Here is a 25,805-nt window from a genome sequence, read left to right as displayed (position 1 = left end):
TGAATTTTTGCAGGGGGTGAGTTGGGAAGTTTGAATTAGGTGAGGCGAGATGTTTCCAGAGGGTGGAGTTGGGAAGTTTGCAGAGGGTGAGATAATTGCATGGGGAAAGGCGGGGGGGGGGGGGAGCCTGCTCTGTTCCCGGGGCACGAGCGGAGGGGATCGGGGCTGGAGCGCGGGCTCCAAGGGAGGGGGAGGCGGTGAGGGTTGATTGGTGGGGGGTGGGTGTGTGCTCGAGGCCCGGAGCCAATGGACTGTCGGGGAAGTGGCGCCACGTGACCGGCGGAGCTGTCCCGGGAGGTGGGAAAAAATAAACCGCCAACGGTCAGCTCGACGCCTCAGAGCGGCTCCGGGGGAGCGGGAGGAACAGGGAGAGAGAGAGGGACAGCAGGCAGCCTTCACAATAAAACCCCACACTCAAACTCAAAACTACTCCGTTACAACTCACCCAGACCTCCCAATTAAATTGCAATCACCCCAAAAAAAAAGAGTGAAATAATCAGTGAAGGGGGTGGGGGGAGGGAGTTGGGTTCGGGGAGGAGGAGGGGGGGGGGGGCGGTAGGGGGTGGACAAGACTCGTCCGATCGGAAGATGCCAAACGGAGCTGGCTCCAAGTCTTCAGCCTCGGCGGCGGCCGGGGTGAGCGACGGCGACTCGGTCCTCAACAGCGGCGGGGGCGGCGGCGGCGGCGGCGGCGTGAACGGCAGCTTCTCCAAGGCTCTGAACCCCGGCGCCGTGTCCCCGGCCTCCAAGAAGTCACCTCGCCTGCCCAAGTGTGCCCGCTGCAGGAACCACGGCTACGTGTCCGCCCTGAAGGGCCACAAGCGGTTCTGCATGTGGAGGGAGTGCCAGTGTAAGAAATGCAACCTGATCGCCGAGAGACAGCGGGTCATGGCAGCGCAGGTAAGATCCAAGGGGCGGCCGTTCACTCACTCGGGGCTGTTCGCACTGACAGCGCCCGGGCTGGGGGTGGGGGGTGTGATGGGGGGTGGTATCGTGTCTCGGGGTCGGGCTGGGACGCGGGAGTCGGGCGCGGGGGGAGATCTGGGTGTGTTGAGTATGTTTAAGACTGAGATAGGTTCTTGAGTGTCAAGGGTTAGGGGGTGAATGAGGTTGAGAAACTTAACAGCTATGATTGAATGGCGGAGCAGATGCGATGGGCTGAATGGCCGTGGGTCTGTGGGGGGGGTCTCTGGATCTGTGTGAGTGGGGGGAGATCTCTATCTGTGGGGGTCTGTCTGTATGTATAGGAAGGGGTCTCTGTCTGGGGGTCTATGTGTGGGTAGGAAGGGGTCTCTGTCTGTGGGGGTCTGTGTGTGGATTTGAAGGGGTCTCTGTGGGGGTCTGTGTGTGGATTTGAAGGGGTCTCTGTGGGGGTCTGTGTGTGGATTTGAAGGGGTCTCTGTGGGGGTCTGTGTGTGGATTTGAAGGGGTCTCTGTGGGGGTCTGTGTGTGGATTTGAAGGGGTCTCTGTCTGTGGGGGTCTATGTGTGGGTAGGAAGGGGTCTCTGTCTTTGGGGGTCCATCTGTGTGGGTAGGAAGGGATCTCTGTCTGTCTGTGGAGAGGGCTGTTTCTGTGTATCTGTGTGTATGCGTGGGGTTGTGTCTGTGTGGGGTGGGGAATGGGGTCCTGCTAAATCAAAGAAACAAAACCTGCTTGCAGCTCGAGTCTGGCCAAAGACTCGTTACTGCAATACAACCGTGTTCATATAAGTCTAAACTAACCATGGCATCGAACAAAAAAAAAGTATATAGAGTTTCTCAAAATGAGAGCCAAAAACACTGCGAGGTGCTTGAATAAAGTCAGGAAAGATGGGCAGACCCGCAGAGTAATCCCGTTATGATTTATATCTCCAAACTCAATAAATCTGAAATAACAGGAATAACCCAGGGATCGGAGATTTGACAAAGACGATTGCAATAACTTAGTTGCTGTTGCAGGATTCTGAATCCACGCGAAAAGTTTCAAAAACTTGGATTTTCTTTGCCAGTTAAATACTGGCGGCGAAATAATTTTTAATCTGGAAAGACGCGACCTTGATTTAAATTCTCTTAACGTCTTTATAATGGAATCAGTCATGCTATTTGCTTAACTTGAAGTATTTGCAACATTCAGTTGAATAAATTATGATTTAAAGCATATTGGTGTTTGCAGAAATATCGTTACAGTCCAGTCACCGAGAAATAAGTACATCGAATGAACTACTTGAAATTAATGGTGTTTAATGAAATGATGCTATTTTGCTGTTCGATCCTGGAGACATCACAAAAATGTGAACGAGCGAATGAATAATTTTAAATTTAAAGAAAGCAATGTTACAAAAATTTCAAACATTGTCCGTGCTAAATTTCGTTCTGGTGTTGAAATGACTTTACTGGAATGTCATAATTTGTTAACTGGGGTTGAAGGTACATGTGAATTGCTGTAAACCAATATGTGATACATGTTCACGTGGAGCAGTTTTAGCTCCGTTTTGGAGCATTCGTCAAATAATGTTCGTTTTCGCTAATAGATCAATTTGCTGCGAAGCCTGTTTATAATGTGCGCAGTGGTCATCCGAAATCATTTTAATCATTAAATCGTTTCCGATTATATTCTGCGGTTGCTGAGTATTTAGTGCATTACAAACCAAATCGTTTTCTCGTAAGATCTTAATTATTACATTTTTTTCAAAGTTCATTTAAAACTGACTTTTTCAGATTTTTAAATTTCACGTTCAAACTAGTTTTCCTGTTTATGTTACAAATCAACTGGTGGTGCAAATGATAAAATCAGAACATATTTATCTAGCGGTAAACCAATCGGCGACTAAGATTAGGATCAGAGCATGGCGCTGGTCTGAAGGGTACGGTCAGACCTTTGCTCCGCTTGAACTGGCTGTTCTTCTGTTTGTAGGTGGCCCTCAGGAGACAGCAGGCTCAGGAGGAAGAACTGGGCATCAGCCGACCAATTCCACTCCCCGGAGCCGCGGAGCTGCTCATCAAGAGAGAGAATGCAACCCCGAACAGCTCTTGCGCCCTGAGCACTGGAGGGTCTGGCTTGACCTCCAACCCCAACACACCGGTCACTTCCTCAGGTAATCCCCAGGCAGGCGGACACTCAGCGCCGGGAACGCTGGAGCTCACGGTGGCGCGGGGGGAGGGGGAGGTCGCACTGCATTTCGCTCCAACTGCTGCTGCTGAACTTGCATCGTTTGCACCCGGACAGTGCCAATTTGCATTTTGGAATCTATGATGTTTCGAGTTCCTTTTTGCATCATATGTTTATATCAGAATAAAAAAAAAGAGAAATGCTCATTGGGAGCCAACACCTGTTTAACTGAAGGTTTGCAAAAGCCAGAATTGAAAATCGTTTACGATCTCACGTCAAATTACAACTGTTTATAATAAAGTTAAAAGTATCTAAAGTATAAAACAATGTTAATATGTTACATTCAGATCAAGTGACTAAAACTCCGATAAAAATATTGCAACAGCAGCTGCCGTTTAATAAATAAATACAAACTGCTGATAGTGCCATTTCATTCAGCCTGTTTGAAATCTTCCTCGCTGGTTCAGTTTCATGCATTTCCCATTTAAATAGCGACGATTACTCCTCCGATTTTACAAGGGCTAATGTATTGTTGAGAGAATGTTGGATCCTATCGTGATCCATTGGGACAATATCCGATCCTGTAATGATCTGTTGGGAGAATGTTGGATCTTGTAGTGATCCAGTGGAGACACGTTGGGTCTTGTAATGGTCTGTTGAGAGAACGATTTGGCGGTGCAATTGTTGGACTGCGGTGTACAAAGTTAAAAATCACACAACACTAGGTTATAGTCCAAATTAAACCTGTTGGAATATAACTTGGTGTTGTGTGATTTTTAATTGTTGGATTCACTCTGTTCTGTTGGGAGAATGTTGGATCCTGCAGTTTCCTTGGGAGAATTTTGGACTCATCAATGTTCTGTTTGGAGAATGATGTGTTTCTGTCATTCGATGTTTCTGTTATTCTATAAGTCTTTCTGAGGTAAGCAATTTAACAATCCTATTTTGAGGGTCTTCAAAATAATTTGTTAAATAGTTCATGGCAACATTTAAACATATTTAGGTATATGTTGCTACAGCAGCAATATTTTCTGAATAGCTAATTTCGCTAATCAGTAATTTAAGTAATATATACTGAAGCATAAGTTACAACACATTGTGAGACAAGAGTAAATGGTTGGTATTGTACACTTTTTTGATATTCATTATATAAAGGAATTAAAGTGGTGGTTGTTGCAGTTTCAATAAATCAAATCCTGTTGGAAACAAACTGGAATTTATGGTGTAGATTGAATATTAAACTAAACTAAGATTGGCATATCAATGATCTGAAGAATGGCACTGCTTTTCCAACTCAAGTTATACTGAAAATTTTCATATCATTGTAAAGTGGGAGCTTTGTTGTAGCAACACCATGGTTTTGGTACAATTACACCCCAGGTCCTTTAAACCAGATTATTATTTTACCTTCCTCTTGTAGTTTCAATGGTTCTAGATTTTTTTTTACTGTTCTGAAGAAAATAAGTAATCTAGATCATTCCTCTCCCAAAAGTCTGTTAGAGTCTGGAGTCATGCAATATTTGAGCCATTACATTCTACAGGCAAGAGGATAGGCTATAAGCATGAAAATCTGGTTTCTACCTTGGAGTGATTTAGAGTTTAGATTACATTACAGTGTGGAAACAGGCCCTTCGGCCCAACAAGTCTACACCAAGCCGCCGAAGCGCAACCCACCCATACCCCTACATTTACCCCTTACCTAACAATACGGGCAATTTAGCATGGCCAATTCACCTGACCTGCACATCTTTGGACTGTGGAAGGAAACCGGAGCACCCGGAGGAAACCCACGCAGACACAGGGAGAACGTGTAAACTCCACACAGTCAGTCGCCTGAGGTGGGAATTGAACCCGGGTCTCTGGCGCTGTGAGGCAGTGCTAACCAGATTGCAGTCAGTTCTTCCAATTTTATGCACTTCCTCAGATAGGAGCTGATCTAAGTTTGACTCTTCCCAAAAAGGGTTTTTGCCTGGAAGGTCAATTTTCCTGCTCCTCGGATGCTGCCTGACCTGCTGTGCTTTTCCAGCACCACGCTCTCGACTCTAATCTCCAGCATCTGCAGTCCTCACTTTCGCCTTCTTTCCAAAATTGCATTGTTGAGTTTACAAACTGGCAATAGTACTGGTAGCCAGTACTATTTCCTGGAATTTCCTGGAACTACCAGATAAAAAGGGCAATTTGTGAAGAAACGATATACTGCAACTGCTGGAAATATGAAATACAAACAGAAAATGCCTGAAGTAAAACACTCTATAAATAATAATAAATAAAATGACAGAAACCATTACATTTTAGAAATTAATCTTAAATATTAAACCTGTTTCTGCCTGTAGAGAGGCTGCCAGACTTGATTATTTTCGGCATTTTTTGTTTGTATTTTGTAGGTAGATTGTGAGTTTTACTAATGAATCCAGGAAGAATGTGTACTATACTTGGTTTATAGGAATTGCTACGATTTTAGTTGGAATAATTCAACTTACAATTTACATATGTATGTTGTTACTGTGTATTTTTGTAAACAGCTTGATTTACTATATGATGATGGCATGCACGATTGAATAATCGGCAAATAAATTGTTCCAAACAATCTGAGTGGGCGGCATGGTGGCACAGGTGGGCGGCATGGTGGCACAGTGGTTAGCACTGTTGCCTCACAGCGCCAGAGATCCGGGTTCAATTCCCGCCTCAGGCGACTAACTGTGTGGAGTTTGCACGTTCTCCCCGTGTCTGCGTGGGTTTCCTCCAGGTGCTCCGGTTTCCTCCCACAGTCCAAAGATGTGCAGGTCAGGTGAATTGGCCATGCTAAATTGCCCGTAGTGTTAGGAAGGGGTAATGTAGGGGTATGGGTGGGTTGCGCTTCGGCGGGGCGGTGTGGACTTGTTGGGCCGAAGGGCCTGTTTCCACACTGTAAGTAATCTAATCTAAACAAGTTAGGTTATTTGGTAAAACTATGCACAGTTATTAAAATAACATTCCACATTCCATACCGATGATTTCAAGACATAATAAGTAAAACAATATTGAATATTCAATATATTAAAATATTGACTGAGAATGTTTACCAATGTTTTGGAAATGGATCCCAGTTGCTCTCTATCATACTTAGTGACTTAAAATTAAAGGCACATAACTATCTTCCTTTTACCCTACTTAATCGTTGTACAAAAGCATGAGAAATAGGACCCAATTGTGATGAAGAGTCATGTAGTATTGAAGCATTAGCTTGCTCTCTCTCCATGGTTGCTGCCTGACATGTTGTAATCTCCAACATTTGTTATTTACAGTGCAGATTCCACATCTGCAGTAATTTGCTACTATGTAAGAAATAGGAGCTGGACCAGACCATTTGGCTCCTCAAGCATGCTCAATCATTCTATAAGATCTTGGTTGATCTTCAGATGCACCCTTCCATATCCCTTAATTTCTTTAGTACCCCAAAATCAGTTGACTCTGTCACAATTTCATTCTCCATATACCAAAAAAGAATAGAAGTACTGGAGATGATACAAAAAATTACAAGGATGGTACAGAGCAGAGTGCTTATAACTACCAGGAAAAGCTGAACAAGCTGAGTGGTTTTTCTATATGAACAAGAAGACTATCCTGTGATTTAGCAGAGATCTTTAAAATTATGAATGATTGTGGGGGTCAGCATTGAGAAGATGTTTCCGCTGTTGGCAAGTTCAGTGTTAGAGATCGTGCAGAAATATAGGGCGGTCACTAATAAATCCAATAATGATTTCAGGAAAAACCTCTTCACCCAGGAAATGATTAGAGTGTGGAACCTGTAACCTCAAAGACCAGTTGAGGCCAGTAACGAAAATTCATTTAATGGGAAGCTAGATGAGTGCATGAGTGATAATGAAAAGCAGGATATGCTGATCAGGTTAGATAAAGGTGGGTAGAGGCTCTTTATGGAAGAGATATTGTTATTTAGTATTATTTTGATTACTTTTTCATGTTTCTATTTATTGACAGTAAATCATTTCTTGTTATGAGTGTAAACATTACTCTTTAATGTTGCTGTTATATATCTATGATTGAGGGTATGTTATTGACACAAAATTGCTGTCTAGGAGAAAGTGAGGACTGCAGATGCTGGAGATCAGTTAAGAGTGTGGTGCTGGAAAAGCACAGCAGGTCAGGCAGCATCTGAGGAGCAGGAGAATCGACGTTTCGGGGATAAGTCCTCCATCAGATGAAAGGCTAATTCCTGAAAAGTTGATTCTACTGCTCCTCGGATGCTGCCTAACCTTCTGTGGTTTTCCAGCACCACACTAGACAAAATTGCTGTCTCCCATATAAAACAAAGGCAGTATATTTCAAGTAGGATTAACTGTTGAAACTTTGTTTTCTTTTGGCTACTTCTAAACCCCATAGTTAGATTTCAGTTTCAGATAGCTCATTATTATTTGTTATATTTACTGCCAATATATTAATCTAGCCAATTTCAGGTAAATCTTGATTTTGTAAGAATATTTAAATATTTCAGTGAAGATATGATTGCATATATTGTTTATGAATTGTCAAGTCTACTGTTATACCTAAGGCTGGCACTAAAGCAGCAAACAATCAAATTTGTGTTCACTAATCCCTCAATGCAAATAGCAAAATTTAGCAGTTTTGGCAGCATCAGTATATTGCGAAAGATTTGTTAACTCTGCTTCTGTCTTTCCTGATACTGCCAGACCTGCTGAGTTTCTCCAGTACATTCTTTTTCTGCTTCAGATTTCTTGCATTTGCAGTTCTTTATTTTTGTTTTAACCCTGCAGCAGTTTCAGTTTTATACCAAAGTTGCTTTATAAATCATTCAGGATTTGCTCCTTTAGTTTATGTAGCCAGTTAAATCCCTCAGTGAGATTATTGCCTGGTAATTACATCCTAAGTAATTATTCTCTATTATTGAGTCAATTTTCTTTACCTTTCCTCAAAGTTAACATATGCAGACTTCAACTTACCTAGGAGCGGAGTAGGTGAGAAATAGGAGTAGCATCCATTTATTTGTCACAAACCTGCCTTCATGAGGAATTTGTTTGAAATTCAGGTTTTACACAAGGCTGAGTCTTTAACTGATCTAGAGGCAGGTTTCCTGTACAATTAAACCCGTAGGGCTGCAAATAGAAATGCAATTCAGAGACCTTAGGCAGTTTAATTTGCTAGTTGTCCTTAGGATGGGAGTTTGAGCAAAAGTGTGCCATTACACCACAGAGAAGTGAGATATTCCAGAGGAGCCAGAGGATTGACACCCATGAAGGAGAGAGGGAGGTCTTATTCTTGGAGTACAAAGGAGGCTACCTTGTACTGCCACGGAGACAATGATTTTAGAATAGTTTTGCAATGCTTTAGTTTACCGTCAAAATATTGGACTGTATAAAAGAAGATATCAGTTCACTTTCTGAAAATGTACACAGCCAAAAGATTTTTGAAATGCAATTTGGATATTCAGAGATAATTTATGCAATTAATATTTGGTGGAGCAGTGATTATGTTGTGTTGAGTTAATTCATTTTTAATATATTTTGGTAACTTTTTGGTTACCATGCCCAATCCACCTAACCTGCATGCTATGAGGCAATTTTCACACAGCCCTGTGAAAAGATGTTCTTTGGTTATGATGCATTCATTTTTATATTTTGAAGCATTTCAGTGAAAAAAAGCCTTTTCTACTTTGAGAAATATGAATTCTGCTTTGTTTGAATTACGATCAACAACCTATTTTTAAAGGCAGAGCTTTGAGTTATTGTTTCATAATCTAATACCTCATAGAATCCTGACAGTGCAGAAAGAGATCATTTGGCCTATCCAGTCTACACCAACCCTCTGAAGAACATCCTACTCAGACCTGTCCCATTCCTGCATGGGGTTTTTAACATGGCTAACCCACCAAACAGCACATCCTTGGATACTGGGGGGCGGGGGGGGGGGTTTAGCTTAGCTAATCCACCAAACCTGCACAATGTTGGAATTTGGGAGGAAACCCACAGAGACACCAGGAGAACACGCATCTTTCATGCAGTTGCCCAAGGTTGAAATCAAATCCATGTCCTGGTGCTGTGAGCCAACAATGCTAATCATTACGCCACTGTAACAACCCTCATGACCAGGTCTATTATCCTTTTTAACGCCAATGCAACATGTTATTATCAGCTTCTGTATGGATGACTAGAGTGGAATCTCTCCAACAATATGCAAGTATCTCCAACGTTATGTAAAAAAGATATTGCAAGTTAAAGCCAAAGGTAAAAGATGCAATAAGCCTGAAACAGAAATAAAAGAACAGTAACATGAGAAGGCAGACTGTCTGTATGGATGTTGCAGATTCTCCCCATGTTTGCCTGGGTTTGCAGGTTAGGTGGATTGAACATGCTAAGTTGCCGCATAACCTGCAGACAAGGTGAATTGGGCATGGTAACTGCACTGTTAGGGGATAAGGTTGGGGGCTAGGTCTGGGTTGGATGCTCTTCAGAGGGTTGGCGCAGACTTGATGGGCTGAACGGCCTGTTTCTGCACTGTAGGAATTCTGTTCCATGATATAATCGGAACAGTAAGCTGTAATAGAAAATGGCCTGTTGTGACTTTGCTGCTAATTGTTGTTCATGTAGAAATTAACTGGTCTTCACTTTCTTATTTTAATTTGGACATTCAAGATTAGAAACTCAGCATGTGAGAATTTGTAAACTATATTTAACTCTTTCTTGAAAAGAAAATTGGATTGAAAGATTCTGCTTGGTTGATATTACATTGAACCTTCTGGTGAATTAGGATACAAGTGGGAGTATCCACATGCTATTTTGTTTTAAAAATTGACCAGGGTATTCACTGAAGTCACTGAATTGTGAAACCACCTCTGGCAGCTTGTTTCAGTGCTTGAATTGGAATTATCTAGAGTGTTCCATCAATAGTGTGACTCCTGAGATATACCACTGATTTGGGCTGATTCAGAGTTTAAACCTAGCTATTCTGAAGTGGTGGTGTGAGCAATAGGCAAAAATATAACCTGCAACAAAGTAATTTAATGATTGTGTAAGGACTTTTATATTCATGTTTGTAAACACATTTTTCATTTAAAGCTATCAGCATCTTATTACTAAAATTGATCTTTAGGTATTGATTCCTTAAATGCACACTGTCGATGTCGATCTTCAGCTATTAGGAGCACATATCCTAAAGTTAATGATGCGACTCTCTTGATTTTTGATTCCAGAACAGAAAATTCTGAGGAAAGTCTGGGTTAGAATTCCACTTGTCCTTGTCGTATCCACCCCTTGATACGAATCTGGTTTTTTTTCCAGTACTGATGAATGGTCATAGATCTGAAACATTAATTCTGTTTCTGTCACTCAGATGATACTTAAACTGCTGACTATTTTGAAACGTTTTCTGTTTTTATCTCCTATTTCCTAAACTTTCTGTTTAAAGAACGTCTTTTGGTACTCAAATAAAAGCAAAATACTTCAGATACAGGAAATCTGGAATAAAAACAGAAAATATTGGAGAAATTCAGCAAGATTGGCAGCAGCTGTGGAGAGAGATATAGTATTAATATTTTGAGTCCTATAGAACTAGATTGGACTTGAAACATTAACTTTATTTCTGTATTCACAGATACTGTCAGACCTGCTGAGTTTCTCTAGTATTTTCTGATATTATACCTTTTGCTTATCAATTGCTAGAGTACCTTAGATAGATTCGGAACTTACATGATTCTGGTACTCCTCATTACTGGTATTTAAGATCCTACAAGTCTCCCAGTTTTCGTTATCTAACTCTCTTAGTGTATCCCTATATTCTTTTCACCTTCATTTATGTAGCTACAGTTTAAGTGCCTCACAATTTATCTCAGCTACACCTTGTGGTAGTAAGTTCCACATTCTAACCATTTTCTTGGTAAATGCATTCTTCCTAAATTCCTTACTGGATTTATTAATGATTATCCTCCACTTACTTCTCCTAATTCTGCTCTCCTCCACGGTGGAATCATTTCTATATGTACTTGCCCCCTTTTTTAAAAAACCTTTCAATTTACCTCTCAGTCTTCAGTCTCAGAGCAAAGTGCCTGTTTTCCTTGAATTAAATACATCAGCCTGGATTTTCTTATGGCCAGACAGATGTTTCTGAAGTGTAGATGGAAGTTGCATGTGGGACCCCACAGAATCCTATCATAGCTGGCTCCGAATGAATTACCTGGGAATTGAATGTGGAATACTCGGAAAGCCTCAATTTAATTTGGAATCTGATGAAAATAAGTAGGTAGTTATGCTGGAGGATATTGACTGTTATGTACATAGTCCCCAACGTGAATGAATGAATGAATGAATAAATGATAATTTATTGTCAGTTGTACTTCGTACAGTAAAATAGAGTGAAAAGCCACAATCCAGCACCATTTGAATGCTTCAAGATTAAAAGGCAAAGTTGAAACAAAGTCCATCTTTGTGCTGCCATCTCCATGATGAGTCCTGAGGATGCCAGGTCCTGTGCTGGACTCATACTCGCCCCACTGCCGGTAGCCCCTACCAGCTCTGCTGTTGTCTTGACCAACCAGGAGATCCAGGCTCCGGACCTACCACAACCAGAAGCTGCTGCCACTGCCAGTCCGATAGCCAGGAGTCCCACCTCTGGACCTACCATATCCAGGAGTCCCTGGCTCCGCTCCTGACTTGTCTGTGCCTGGAGTCCCTGCTCTGGATCCACCACAATCATGGAGTTCCTGGCTTCCCTGCTTCTGCTGCCTCACTGGTGCCTGGAGTTTCCACCCTGGGCCCACCAAAACAAGCAGTCCTTGGCTCCCCTGAAGCTGGCGCCTTGCTGATGCCTGGACTGCCTGTTCTGGGCATACCACACTGCTGACACTTCAGCCACTTCCTCACTGATGCCTGGAGTCCCTGCTCTGGACCCACCATGACCATAAGTCTGTGGCTCCACTGCCAGACCTCACCAGAAGTCCCATTCCGGCTGCTCCTCTCCATCATGTCACCCCCTCAAAAAGAAGCTGAAAGTTGTACAGCATGGAAACAGACCCTTTGACCCAACTTGTCCATGCCTACCAGGTTTCCAAAACTGAGCCAGTCCAGTTTTCCTGAGTTTGGTCCATATCTCTCTGAACCTTTCCAATCATATACTAATTCAAATATGTCTTTTAAATGTTGCACTTGTACCCACCACCATCACTTCCTCTGGCAGCTCGTTCCATATATGCACCATCTTCTAAAAACGAGGCTTTTTAAAAATTCTACTGTACCTTATATGTGAAAACATTTCCCCTCACGTCCCTTTGAAATCTTTCACCTATCACCTTAAACCTCTGCCCCCTAGTTTTGGATTCCCTTACCCTTGGGAAAAGACTTTGGCTATCCACCTTACTTCTGCCATTCATAATTTTATAAACCTCTGTAAGATCACCTCTCTGCGTCCTTTGCTCCAGGGAGAAAAGTCCCAGCCTATCCAGTCACTTCTTATAACTCAAACCTTCTAGTCTTGGTAACACCCTTGTAAATCTTTTTGCCCATCCTTCCCAGTTAATGGTATTCTTTCTATAGCAGGGCAACCAGAATTGTACGCAGTACCCTAAATGTGGCCTTATCAGTGACTTGTACAGCGATAAAATGATGTCCCAATCCCTGGGGTACTGAGTATTCTGACGAATGAAGGCAAGCATATGAATGCTTTCTTCACCACCCTGTCTACCTGTGACATCACTTCCAAGGAACTATGAACCCGCACCCCTAGGTCTCTGAGATATAAGGAACAATTTAATAACCTGTGGTTGTTTTCCTTGGAGTAGTGAATGTTGGGAGGGAACCTGATCAAGGAGCATAAATAGGGTGGATAGAAAGGCACTTTTTTCATTAGTAGAAGAGTCAACAATGGGGGGGAAGAGGGTGGGGGGTGGCGTTGGTTTAAACTAAAAGGTGAAAGGTTAAGAGGAGAATCGAGGAGAAACATTTTCATGCAGAAGTTGGAGCGAGTCTGAGTCTCTCATAACATTTAAGCTGCATATTAGATATTCACTAGTAGTCATAGAGATGTATAGCATGGAAACAGACCCTTCGGTCCAACCTGTCCACGCCGACCCAATCTCATCCCACCTGCCAGCACCTGGTCCATATCCCTCCAAACCCTTTCTATTCATATACACATCCAAATGACTCTTAAATGTTGCAATTGTACAAGCCTCCACCCATCCTCTGGCAGCTCGTTCCATACACGTACCACCCTCTGCGTGAAAAAGTTGCCCCTTAGGTCTCTTTTATATCTTTCCCCTCTCACCCTAAACCTATGCCCTCTAGTTCTGAACTCCCCAACCCCAGGGAAAAGACTTTGCCTATTTACCTTATCCATGCCCCTCATAATTTTGTAAACCTCTATAAGGTCACCCCTCAGCCTCCGATGCTCCAGGGAAAACAGCCCCAGCCTGTTCAGCCTCTCCCTGTAGCTCAGATCCTCCAACCCTGGCAACATCCTTGTAAATCTTTTCTGAACACTTTCAAGTTTCACAACATCTTTCTGATAGGAAGGAGACCAGAATTGCACGCAATATTCCAACAGTGGCTTAACCAATGTCCTGTACAGCCGCAACATGACCTCCCAACTCCTGTACTCAATACTCTGACCAATAAAGGAAAGCAAGCCAAACACCACCTTCACTATCCTATCTACCTGTGACTCCACTTTCGAGGAGCTATGAACCTGCAGTCCAAGGTCTCTTTGTTCAGCAACACTCCAAAGGACCTTACCATTAAGTGTATAAGTCCTGCTAAGATTTGCTTTCCTGAAATGCAGCACCTTGCATTTATCTGAATTAAACTCCATCTGACACTTCTCAGCCCATTGGCCCGTCTGGTCCAAATCCTGTTGTAATGTCCACTGCACCTCCAATTTTGGTGTCATCAGCAAACTTACTAACTGTACCTCTTAGTGACCTGTCACTTAGTGACCTCTAAGGTTATGGGGCAAAAGCCGGAAAATGGGAATGAGGTAGTCAGATCTCAGTTAATCAGTGCAGACATGATGAAATAAATGTCCTCCTTCTTTGTTGTGTCACAGACTCACAGAACACTGATGGGTCTACTCTTCTGCTATCACCATCATCAAACCTGCCATGCACAAGAACATAAAATTGCTCCTTGTGCGTGTAGGAAAACCACATGTTTTTGTGGTCTGTCCTGGTACATTGCATAACCGATGCTAGGCAGGTGGATTTATGAGCTGTTGGATATGGGTGTCTAATCATGAACATCACAATGTATAACATTGGCAGAATGTACCATTTAATCCTTTTTTGCCCATCATATTTGTATATTTAAAGCTGCCCTGACACTGTAATTTTGGAAGCTAATAGCTTTGTAATGATGTAAAAGAAAACAGAAAAAGTCAGTGATGGTATGTGGCTGTTGATACAAGGCCAGCATTTATTCTTCATCATTAAAGTGCTCTTAAGACATTTGTAGTTAGCTGTCTTTTTATCGGACTGTAGTACTTACGGTGTAAGCATGCCCACAGTGCTGTTAGGAAGGGAACTATGATATATCTTTCTAAGTCAAAATGTTGTATATATTTGAGACAAACTTAACAATTGGTGATGTTCTTATGCAACAGCTGAGCTTGTCCATCTTGGTGGTAGAGGTTGTGAGTTTGGAAAATGCTTTTGAAGAAGTCTTGACAAGCTTTTGCATCTTGAATATGGCCGATAATTTGTCGGTAAGTGAATATTTACGGCAGTGGATATAGTGCTGATGAATATAGCTGTTTTATCTTGGATGGTGTTGGGTCTTGAGTGTTGTTTGCTCTGCAGTGATCCTGGTAAGAAGGGAGAGATTTCTGTCACACTGCTTATTTATGTTTTATAGGTGATGAAAGAACTTTGGGAGTACAGGAAGTGAGTTATTCACTGCAGAATATTCAACCTCTGTCTGAATCATATAGTCGCAGTATTAGTGTAACTGTTAAGTTTCTGGTCTACAGTGATCTCCAGTATATTGCAGATGGAGGATTTGATGATGATATTGCACTGAATAACGCAGGAAGATGGCTAATCTCACTCTTGTTGCAGATGGTCGTTGCCTTTCACTTGTATGATGTGACCGTTTCTTGTCTCTGCTGGCATGGATGTTGTTTAAATCTTCCTATTTGTGGGTATACATTATTTCATTATGTGTGAATTGCAAATGGAACTGAACACTGCAGTTACCAGGAAACATCACCATATCTGATTTTTGATAGTAGAAAGATAATTAATGAAGCAGGTAAATGGTTGTCAGATTGTCAGACATGGGAATATCGTAGAATTGCATCGAATTCTCCCTTATATTCCTCTTGACCACTCCAATTTGCTATGGTCGCGAATTCCATATTGGCACCACTTTTAAAGAGATTTCTTTCCCCCTGAACTTTTTGAGGGAGGTAAGTTACTTGGTGATCGTCTTGTCTGGATGGTTTCATGTTTACATAATTCAAAACATTCTCTTGCTGTATAACTCAATTAAACCTGTAATTTTGAAGACCTTTCTTAGGCACATCTGAGCCTTTTCTATTCAGTAAAAATGAGTAAATTTGATCATCCTTTGCTGAAACTTACGACTCCATATTTATGGTATCATCCCTGCAAGGCCAAAAGAGAAACCTTGTAGCAGATACCAAAAGTATCGACAAAGATTGTAGAAAGCCTAGTGCAGCATAGAAGGTGCAGTTGTGAAATTACAAAAGGCAATTTGGAAAAGGAAGGGAAGGCATAGGAAAATACTTTTTGATGTAAGTAAAGTGAATAAAATTAAGGAAGCTGTGCAGATATTCTATGAACATATAAAGACCAAGAGGATAAATAATGAAAAAGTAAGGCCAGTTTGAAATCAAATAACCTGTCTTTGGATGTAGAAACTGGAACCATTCTTCAAAAATTTGTGATTGTTTTCACCAAAGAGAGGGACGAAGAGATGAGAAGGGAAGAAACCTGAGATGGGGTAACCATAACAAGGGGAAATACTAAACTGTTCAAACTTCTTTAAAAAGGATGTATCGCTAATCCCATTGAAAAATGTCTTGGACTATTAAGAGGAGAGGGAAGAAACAATGGATGATCTGAATATCATTTTTCAAAGCTCACTGGCTAGGAGTATGTTGCCAGAGGACCGCAGATGATGTACCATTGTTGAGAAAGGGAGGAAGGATAGTCTTTAATAATTACAGGGCAGTCAGTATAGCTTTGGTGATGGGACAACTATTGGCAAAAATTCTAAGAAATAGCTGTGACTTGCATTCAGTATGGGATACTCAAGAAATGTGAGCATGTTAAGGGAAGGTTATGTGTCTCATTAATTTGATTGAATTTTTTGGGGTGGTAAGAAGCATGCTTGTGTGAATAGCACATTTGACGCAGTCGACATGGGTTTTACCAAGGCATTTGACAAGGTCTGTCTTGTTAGACTGATCAGAAAATTAAAAGCTTATGGGATCCAAAGAAAAGCTACAGATTGTTCCAGAATTGGTAGGAAATAAAGGTATATTGTCAATTCTGTTATATAACTAGAAGGCCTTTTCCAGAAGGGTTTGTAAGGCTCTTTATAGTGTCCCTTTCTGATACTGTATATGTACCAATTTTCAGACTTAAATTATTAAGCAGATTGCAGAAGATATGAAAATTGGCTATGATTAATCAATAAGATGTAAGCTTAAGTCGCAGGAAAATATCAGTGGTCAGGTCAGATGTGTAGAAAAGTGACCAGTAGAATTTAATACGTTAATCTATTTAGGGAGGCAACAAAAGAGTAGGAAATGCAAACTAAAGCGTAGGATTCTAAGAAATAAACAAGAACAAGGTGACCTTGGAGTACATGTCCACAGACCATTGAAGGTAGCTGAACAGATGAGTAAGATGGCCAAGAGGACATGTAGGTTGGCTGAGGTTTAGAGTATCAGAATTTGGACTTCAATCAAAATCTGTAAAAAATATTTGTTAGACTGCAGTGAAGGTACTGTGTACACTCCTAGTACAATATTACTTGAATAATTACATGAGAGACCATACAAAGGACATATTTGATGATGTTGTCATGAATGTCAACTGCAAGAATGGTTTGACAGGTTGAGCTCTGTTTCCTTTGGAACAGAAGATGCTGAAGCGACTTTAAGATATATAAAATTGTGAGGGGCCTAGATAGAGTGATTTCTGGTAACAGAGAAATCAATAATTGGGGATGATAGACTTAAAGTAATTGGTAGAAGATTTAAAGAGGAGTTGAGGAGTATCGTTCTCACTCAGATAGTTGTGGGGGTCCCCAGTATCTGTAACATCACTTCATCATCTGCTCCAATTGAGCAGAGCTCAGTACATCAGGATGATCTGACACATGCTGTTTGGATTATACTGGAGGGCCCCACCGGACAGTCCAAGCAGTGGAACTATATGTTCAGCAACACTAATGTCTGCTTCATCACAGTCCTTATTGAAGCATTGGCAGCAGTATATTTGTGCTCTGCATCACCCAAGGCAGTTCACAATGGTGTCATAAGCCTTTTTGCAATGAATAGGCCTTGTTCCCCAGTGACGAGCTTTGTAAGACTCCTGGACCCACAAACATACCAGGTACACAAGAGTGCACCAGGATGCATGAATTGTGACAGCTGCTAGGGTAGTGGGCATACACCACCATGAAGTGGTAAAGGTAGTCACAGATTTTCTGAACATTAATTGAATGGAAACCCTTCCTGTTCATGAATTCACTGATGGCATTCCCTGTAGAGGAGGGCTGCACACATTTCTCCACACAGTGAGACAGCAGCGCCCTAATAATGAGGGCCATTATTCATTCAGCTTCAGACTCGGCATGTGCACCAATTTGGTGAAGGTGCTGTATTGGTGAGTGACCAGCGCAATATGGGAGTGTCTGCTGTGCTTTGACCCCCCCCCCTTCCCTTATCACAAACCAACATCAGCGATGAAACTTATTATTGAATTCAGTAGAGTCCATCTTTGTACTTGCATGATAGCTGATGAAGCAATATATCTACCTTCCATAGCACCCTTCATAGTTTCATGTTATGAGTCACGTTTGGCCAAGATTCACCTCTTTTTAAGTCTCTGCTTGTAACCTCTGTATCATTGAATTGCAGTGTTCATCTTGTAAGGACAAATGGCATGGTGTAAATTGATTTTGATCAGCCTTCGAAGCCTACGCTTTTTAACTGCATGCATTACAAATGGATGATGAAATAATTGCAAATGTAGCTATGATTGCAAAACATGTTTCATGTGTTGGCCCCTTCATTGTCCTAGCATCCTACATGTATGGATCCAGTGCTTTCGCCCCTCAAATTGACATTGACTCAGCTCACCTTGGGCATTGCCCAGCTATTTTCCACTTGAAGTTGGCATCCACTGAATGGCAAGTAATGCTTGCACTTCAGCTTGTCATGGTCACTGTCTTCTGACTAGTCGATAAGATCCACACCCATAGAGTCTCCATGACCTGTTTTACTTTGCAGAAACTGAAAGCCTATTTCCACTCAGCCCCTAATATGGAAACCTAACATATTGAACATTCCTCCTGCTGATCCCAGTTCCACCTGATATTACGATGTCTACCCTGTGGAGGCCAAAGTGGTGGTCATTGCCAATAGCACCCCTCACTGTAACCTACCATGCCCTCCAGTACTGTTCTGCCCGTGCTGTGTGCATCTTGAGTTGTTCCCCCATCACATCATCACATCTTTGCCCCCACCTCTCCACATGCCTCTGCTTTGCTCCTTATAATCTTGACTGCCATGTGCTCTTTTGGAAATGATCCCCTTCTGTGCCCTCCTCAACGATCAACACGTCGACCTGTGGATGTTTATACCCTAGACCTCTGCCGATCTTTGAGTAATGCCTAAACATGACAGATCAGAATCTTGACCTCAATCCTTGTAGTTCACCAATTAATGATTCTTGATTCCTCCAATTGTTTGTGAAGGCCTAACAAGACTGGATTGTGGTCAAGCATAGGCCCTGATTATATGCAAACTGTGCCCATGACTGACGGTAATGGGAGTTCTGGACTGTCATTGACCCACCCCCTTCAGACTGGTATTTGGTCTAGCCCACACCTGCATTCCAACATGGCTATTTAGTTGAATAAAGGTGCGGTGTTTCTGCCACACAGCACATGCTATGGCTATTAGGTTGATGATGAACCTAACCTAGTGCCTGCGTAAAAGAACATGTCACTTCAACAACAGTGATTGCCTTTAGGTTTTGGCTGAAGTGCCAACGCACCAACAAGCACGGCACAGAATAGTTGTTGCAAGCATGCAGGTAAATGCTAAGTGAACAAGTGATAAGAGAGAAAGTGAGCAGCCTGAAGAAGCAGCCGTGTCCATTCTGTGAGCTGGGTGCCTGTTCCTCATGTGCTAAGTGTTCTTGTAGCAGTATTATAATGCTGGTTGCCAGGGAGGTCTGCAGTGCAAGGTTGTGGTTCCTAAACATTCGGCAGGTGGGTTAGGGAAGGGACTGAGGATCCTGAGGAGTTGGCAATTATTGGATACCGATGTCCATGGATGAGATTGCGCGTAGCTGCCCATGGATCGTACCCTGAAATGCTGTTGGTTCTTGACCAACATTGTGGAGGCTGTTCACAACTAGAGGTGAACTGAAGTCGCCAGGTACCTGACCTGAATTCCATGTTGAGAATTCTGAGAATCTTGTTTGCTCTCAGTAGCTGTAGGGTAGAAAGTTATATATTAATAAAGTGAAGTTATGCAGTTGATAAGGTTGTTAACAAGCAATAACCCCCCTTAATAGGCAACTCGCTACTACCTAGTGAGAATCTTGTGTTGATGCCCAGAACTGAGTTAAGAGATCAAAAATCACACAACACCAGATTATTGTCCAAAGGTTTATTTGAAAACACGAGCCTTCGGACCACTGCTAACCTGGTGTCATGTGACTTTTGACCTTGTCCAACCCAGTCCAATGCGGTATCTGCACACCTAAGTTAAAAGATGCAGTAAGTGGTTCCAGACATTAAGATAGGTCTTACTGGTCTTGTCACTGTTCTGCTATGAATATCATCATCAGCCAATGTCATTCAGGCTTTTATACCATTTTCCCTTGTTCTATATTGATTTCAAGATTTTTAGCTGTAATATCCCAGTATCTTGAAAAGCAAGAAATGTACTTCTTGTATGGATTGAGGGAGAAGAGATCTAATACTGTGGAAATCTATTATAGCATAGCCACTGGTGTCCAGAACATTCCACCATGTTTTGGTGAATTGTGGATAGATGAACACATGCAGGAGGGAAGGAATGTAAGAGAAGTGAGCAAAAGGAAGTGTTGGGGACAGTGGAGAGGAAGTGAATTTGATCTGGCTAGAACTGATGGTAATCAGATTGAGCTGAAAATTAGGATATGGGTCACATCAAGAAGGATGTCAGGACCCGTGAGACTTTTATTGTTTGTTTTATGCATATAGGTTGTGCTAATGAATTATATAAATCTCGAAAGAGGACGTTCAAAATGACCAAAGTATCATAGAATCCCTACAATGCAGACAGAGGCCAAGAGCAAGTGACTGACATCTTAGTAGGTGAATGCTTTGGGACTACTGATCAAAATAGTTTTGGAAAACGACAAGCCTTCTGCAGAAGTTAAATTTCTTAATTGGAGTAGTGCAAATTTTAATGGTATGAGCCAGGTACTTTCAAAAGTTGATTGGAATAGATTGTTCGCAGGTAAAGGAACGATTAACAAATGGGAGTTTTTCAAAAGTGCAATAGAACAGAACAGCACAGAACAGGCCCTTCAGCCCATGATGTTGTGCCGACCACTGATCCTCATGTATGCACCCTCAAATTTCTGTGACCATATGCGTGTCCAGAAGTCTCTTAAATGTTCCCAATGACCCTGCCTCCATAACTGCCGCTGGCAACGCATTCCATGCTCTCACAACTCTCTGTGTAAAGAAAATAACGAGAGTTCCGAGGCATTATGTTCCAGTTAGGATGAAAGGTAAGGCTGGTAAGATTAGGGAACAATGGATCAATAAAGATATTGAGGTTCTAGTCATAAAACGAATCATAAGTATAGACAACCAGGATCAAATTTATCTCTTGAGGAGTATAAAGAGTGTGGGGACATCCTTAAAAGGGAAATCAGGAAGGCAAAGAGGGGTTATGAGATAGCCTTGGCAGAAAAGATTAAGGATAATCCAATGAGGTTCTGCAAGTGTGTTAAAAGATAAAGAGCAACTAGAGAGAAAGTACGGCCCCTTAAAGATCAACGAGGTCTTAATATTGAACCTCAGGAGATGGGAGAGATGTTAAATGAACATTTTGCGTCAGTTTTTACTTTTGAAAAAGAAATAGAGGCTAGAAAACTCAGGAAAATAAATGCTTATGTTTTGAAAACAGTTCACATTACAGAAGAGGAAGTGCTGGAGGTCTTAGAAAACATGAAGGTAGATAAATCTCTGGGACCTGATCAGGTTTATGTCAGGGTTTTGTGGGAGGTTAGGTAGGAAATTGTGGAGCCCCAGCAGAAATATTTTGTATCATCTATAACCACGGGTGAGGTGCTAGAGAACTAAGAGATAGACTGTAAGGAGAAGCCTGGAAACTGTAGATCTGTGAGTCTGGCATTGGTGGTGGGTAAGTTGCTAGAAGTGATTCTGCAAGAGAGGATTTATGTGCATTTAGAGAGGCAGGGAATGATTCGGGATGGTCTTAATTGTTTTGTGCGAGGGAAATCATGTCTCTCAAACTTGAACATGTTGTTCCGGAAAGACCACTTCCTCCTCGACTCCCTCGTCAGGTCCACACCTCCCACCAACCCAACCTCCACTCCCGGCACCTTCCCCTGCAACCGCAAGAAATGCAAAACTTGCGCCCACACCTCCCCCCTCACTTCCCTCCAAGGCCCCAAGGGATCCTTCCATATCTGTCACAAATTCACCTGCACCTCCACACACATCATTTACTGCATCTGCTACACCCGATGTGGCCTCCTCTACATTGGGGAGACAAGCCGCCTACTTGCGGAACGTTTCAGAGAACACCTCTGGGACACCCGCACCAACCAACCCAACTGCCCCGTGGCTGAACACTTTAACTCCCCCTCCCACTCCGCCAAGGATATGCAGGTCCCTGGCCTCCTCCATCGCCAGACCATGGCAACACAATGCCTGGAGGAAGAGCGCCTCATCTTCTGCATAGGAACCCTCCAACCACAAGGGATGAATGCAGATTTCTCCAGCTTCCTCATTTCCCCTCCCCCACCTTATCTCAGTCCCAACCCTCGGACTCAGCACCGCCTTCTTGACCTCAATCTTCTTCCTGACCTCTCCACCCCCACCCCCTCTCCGGCCTATCACCCTCACCTTAAGCTCCTTCCACTGATTGCATTCCCTACCTTTTATCTTAGCCTGCTTGGCACACCTTCCTCATTCCTGAAGAAGGGCTTATGCCCTAAACGTCGATTCTCCTGCTCCTTGGATGCTGCCTGACCTGCTGCGCTTTTCCAGCAACACATTTTTCAGCTCTGATCTCCAGCATCTGCAGTCCTCACTTTCTCCTAGATGAGTTGAATGGCCTTTCTTATCTATAATTGTGGTGTTGAGATGCTGATTTTGACAAGTTGTGAATTGGGAATAGACTGCCATCTAGTGCAGTGAGTGGGGGTTCAGCTGAATAAAAATAGATTACGTTTTGGTTTAACAATGAATTCAGTACAGGTGTGCCTTCAGGGGAAGAAAAATGAACATTATTTGCCAGGTGATATTGTTCATGGTTTATTTCTTAATGTATTTCAACTTAAGGAGCTTATCATGTGTTATCTTATGTGTTATTCTGACAGGTAGATGTCCTCTTATTAAGTGCCTTTCAGCGGTGCTTTCCCTTTCTACAAGGTAGACAAACAGGACGCTAGGAGAACACAGCAAGCCAGGCAGCACCAGGAGGTGGAGAAGTCGACATTTCGGGTATAATCCTACTTCAGGACTAGGGCTGGGGGTAATGAGAGCTGCAGATAAAGGGGGTGGGGGAGCAGGGTGGTGAGGTGGGGATAGGTGGAGACAGGTAGAGGGTACAACCTGGTTGGTATATGGGAGGGATGAATGTGATAGGTGACTGAGAGAAATGGAATGGAGGGAAAGGAGTTGGGAAGGGATTCGGGGACAGGAAGGGAGGTTATTTGAAATTGGAGAACTCAGTGCTGAGACCTCCGGGCTCTAGGCTGCCCAGGTGAAAGATGAGGTGTTGTTCCTCCAGGTTGGGGTATGATTCATTGTGGCAATGGAGGAGGCCAAGGATGGTCATGTTGGAAAGTGAGCGGGAACGAGAATTAAAATGGGCGGTGACTGGGAGGTCAGGTTGGCCCCTGCAGGCCCGGCTGAGATGCGAAATGTTCCCTTAGTTTACGTTTGGTCTACCCAATGTAGAGAAGACTACATCGAGAGCACCGGATGCAGTAAGCTACGTTGGAGGAGAGGCTCGTGAACCTCTGTCTCACTTGGAAGGACTGTTTGGGGTCCGGGATGGGGTTGAGGAGGTTGGCGTGCCGGCAGGTTTTCCATCTTTTACAGTTTCAGGGGAAGGTACCTGGGGAATTGGGGGTGGGTTGGTGGAGAGTGTGGAGCAGACCAAGGATTGGCGAAGGGAACGGCAGAGAGGGGTGGGGAGGGGACAGTGTCCTTGGTGGTGGGGTCTAGTTGGAGTTGGCAGAGGTGTTTGAGTATGATGTGTTGGATGCAGAGACTGGTGGGATGGTAGGTGAGGGCAAAGGGGACTCTGTCTTAATTGCGTTTGGGGGGGAGATTTAGAGCAATGGAACAGGGAATGTAGATTGTGTGGTGAAGGGCTACCTGGATGACAGGGAGGAAAAGCATGTTGATTGAAATAGGTGGACATCAGATGCTAGAAAATGGAATGTCTCCTCGTCCGAGCAGATGAGGCGGAGGAATTGGGAGAAGGACGGAATTCTTGCAGGATACTGGATGGGAGGAGGTGTAATCCAGGTAGTTGTGAGAGTCTGTGGTTTATAGTAAATGTCCATCTGGAGACTCTTAACGGAGATAGAAATGAAGAGATCAAGAAAGGGGAGGGAAGTGTCTGAGATAGACCAAGTGAATTTGAGGCAGGGGTGAAGTTGTGGGTGAAGTCGGTGAACTGTTCCAGTTCAGCCTGGGTGCAGGACGCTGTACCGATGCAGTCATCGATGTAACGGCGGAAGAGTTGGGGCACAGTGCCTCTATAGTACGGAAGAGGGACTGTTTGACTTGGCTGACAAAGAGACAGGCATAGCTGGGGCCATCCGAGTGCCCATGGCCATCCCCTGGATTTGGAGGAAATGGGAGGAGATAAAGGAAAAGCTATTAAGGGTGAGGACTGGTTCGGTGAGTCAGAGGAGGGTATTGGTGGAGGGGGAACTGGATGGATCTGTTGGAGAGGAAGAAGCTGAGGTCCTGAAGGCCATCTTTGTAGGGTATGGACATGTATAAGGACTCCACGTCCATAGTGAAGTTAAAGCACTGGGAGCTGGGGAATTTAAAGTTACTGAAGAGATGGAGGGCGTGGTTGGTGTTGCAGATGTAGGTGGGAAGTGCCAGAACCAAGGGGGAGAGGGTGGAGTCTAGATAGGATGAGATGAGTTCAGTGGGGCAGGAGCATGCCAAGTGTTGGTCGGGGTATTGGGCTTGGTGGATCTTGGGGAGTAGGTAGAACTGGGCAGTGCGAGGCTGGGGGATTATGAGATTGGAGGCAGTGGAGGGAGATCAATGGAGGCAATGAAGGCACAGACAGTGCGAATGATTTTGGGATCATGGTAAAGGGGGAGGTAGGACTTGGTGTCGGAGAGTTGATGTTCGGCCTCTGCAGCATAGAGGTCCGTTCTCCAGACTATCATCATCCCACCTTGCGCCCCCGCCCCCCCCACCTCCTTTATCTGCAGCTCCCCTTACACCTACCCGCAGTCCTGAAGAAGGGTTGCATCCGAAACGTCGACTTCTCCACCTGTTGATGCCACCTGGCTTGCTGTGTACTCCCAGCTTCCTGCTTGTCTACCTTGGATTCCAGCATTTGCAGTTTTTTTTGTCTCTACAAGAAAGGTTTTGTAAATCTAATAATAAAATGTGGTTAGATGGTTGCTTTAGCAAGTTTCTGTTATTAATGGCAGAATTAGAAACAGTATTCCTTTAGATTACAGTAATGCCTGTATGGTTTGCACCAGTGGCCTTTGTGCATTCATTTTTTGTTAAAATATAAAGGCATTTGTAATTGCACATTATAACCTGTCAAGAGATATTGTGCTAATATTAGCATGGAAGCATTAGCTATCAACCAGTCAGGAAGAGGCAGTGTGTGAAGGAATTTATTGAAAAAAGATTTTTTTTGTTGTTATTGTGGAGTTTTTATCTAAAAGATAAAATATTGTCAATACATTGGTAACATTTTTAAAGCAATAGGGATTATTTTGTGAATTTTACATTGTGTACATTTCGTGGATACTAGTTGAGAATATATAGTCAAAGACTTCAGTGCTACTATGAAAAGTTGCAACAAGTTATTGTTTAATTATTTGATTGATTAATTTTTATTATGATATTTTCAAAAAAGGGAAACTAAAGTAGAATTAAACAGTGGGGTTTCAGATATCCTGTTATACAATTAATTCTGAACATTGTGAAAATACATGCTTTCAAAATGTTTTATAAACTGCAAGATAGATTTATAAACATGCTTTAGCTTTTCT

The 25,805-nt window shown here is 42.9% G+C and overlaps 1 protein-coding gene across 1 annotated transcript in view; it reads left to right on the top strand.

The window, feature by feature from the left end:
• Nucleotides 1-733: 733 nt before the first annotated feature.
• LOC140492069 (doublesex- and mab-3-related transcription factor 1-like) overlaps nucleotides 734-25,805 on the top strand; it is a 135,785-nt gene continuing 110,713 nt past the window's right edge. Inside the window, exons 1-2 of the mRNA XM_072590750.1 lie at nucleotides 734-900; nucleotides 2,894-3,074. Coding sequence (XP_072446851.1) covers nucleotides 832-900; nucleotides 2,894-3,074 — 250 coding nt within the window. The 5' untranslated portion in view covers nucleotides 734-831. The remainder of the gene's footprint in view (nucleotides 901-2,893; nucleotides 3,075-25,805) is intronic.

The sequence above is a fragment of the Chiloscyllium punctatum genome, chromosome 2 (genome assembly GCF_047496795.1).
Source record: "Chiloscyllium punctatum isolate Juve2018m chromosome 2, sChiPun1.3, whole genome shotgun sequence".
Taxonomy (NCBI): Eukaryota; Metazoa; Chordata; class Chondrichthyes; order Orectolobiformes; family Hemiscylliidae; genus Chiloscyllium; species Chiloscyllium punctatum.
The sequence above is the reverse complement of the archived record's forward strand: the minus strand, read 5'-3'. Positions and strand labels throughout refer to the sequence as shown.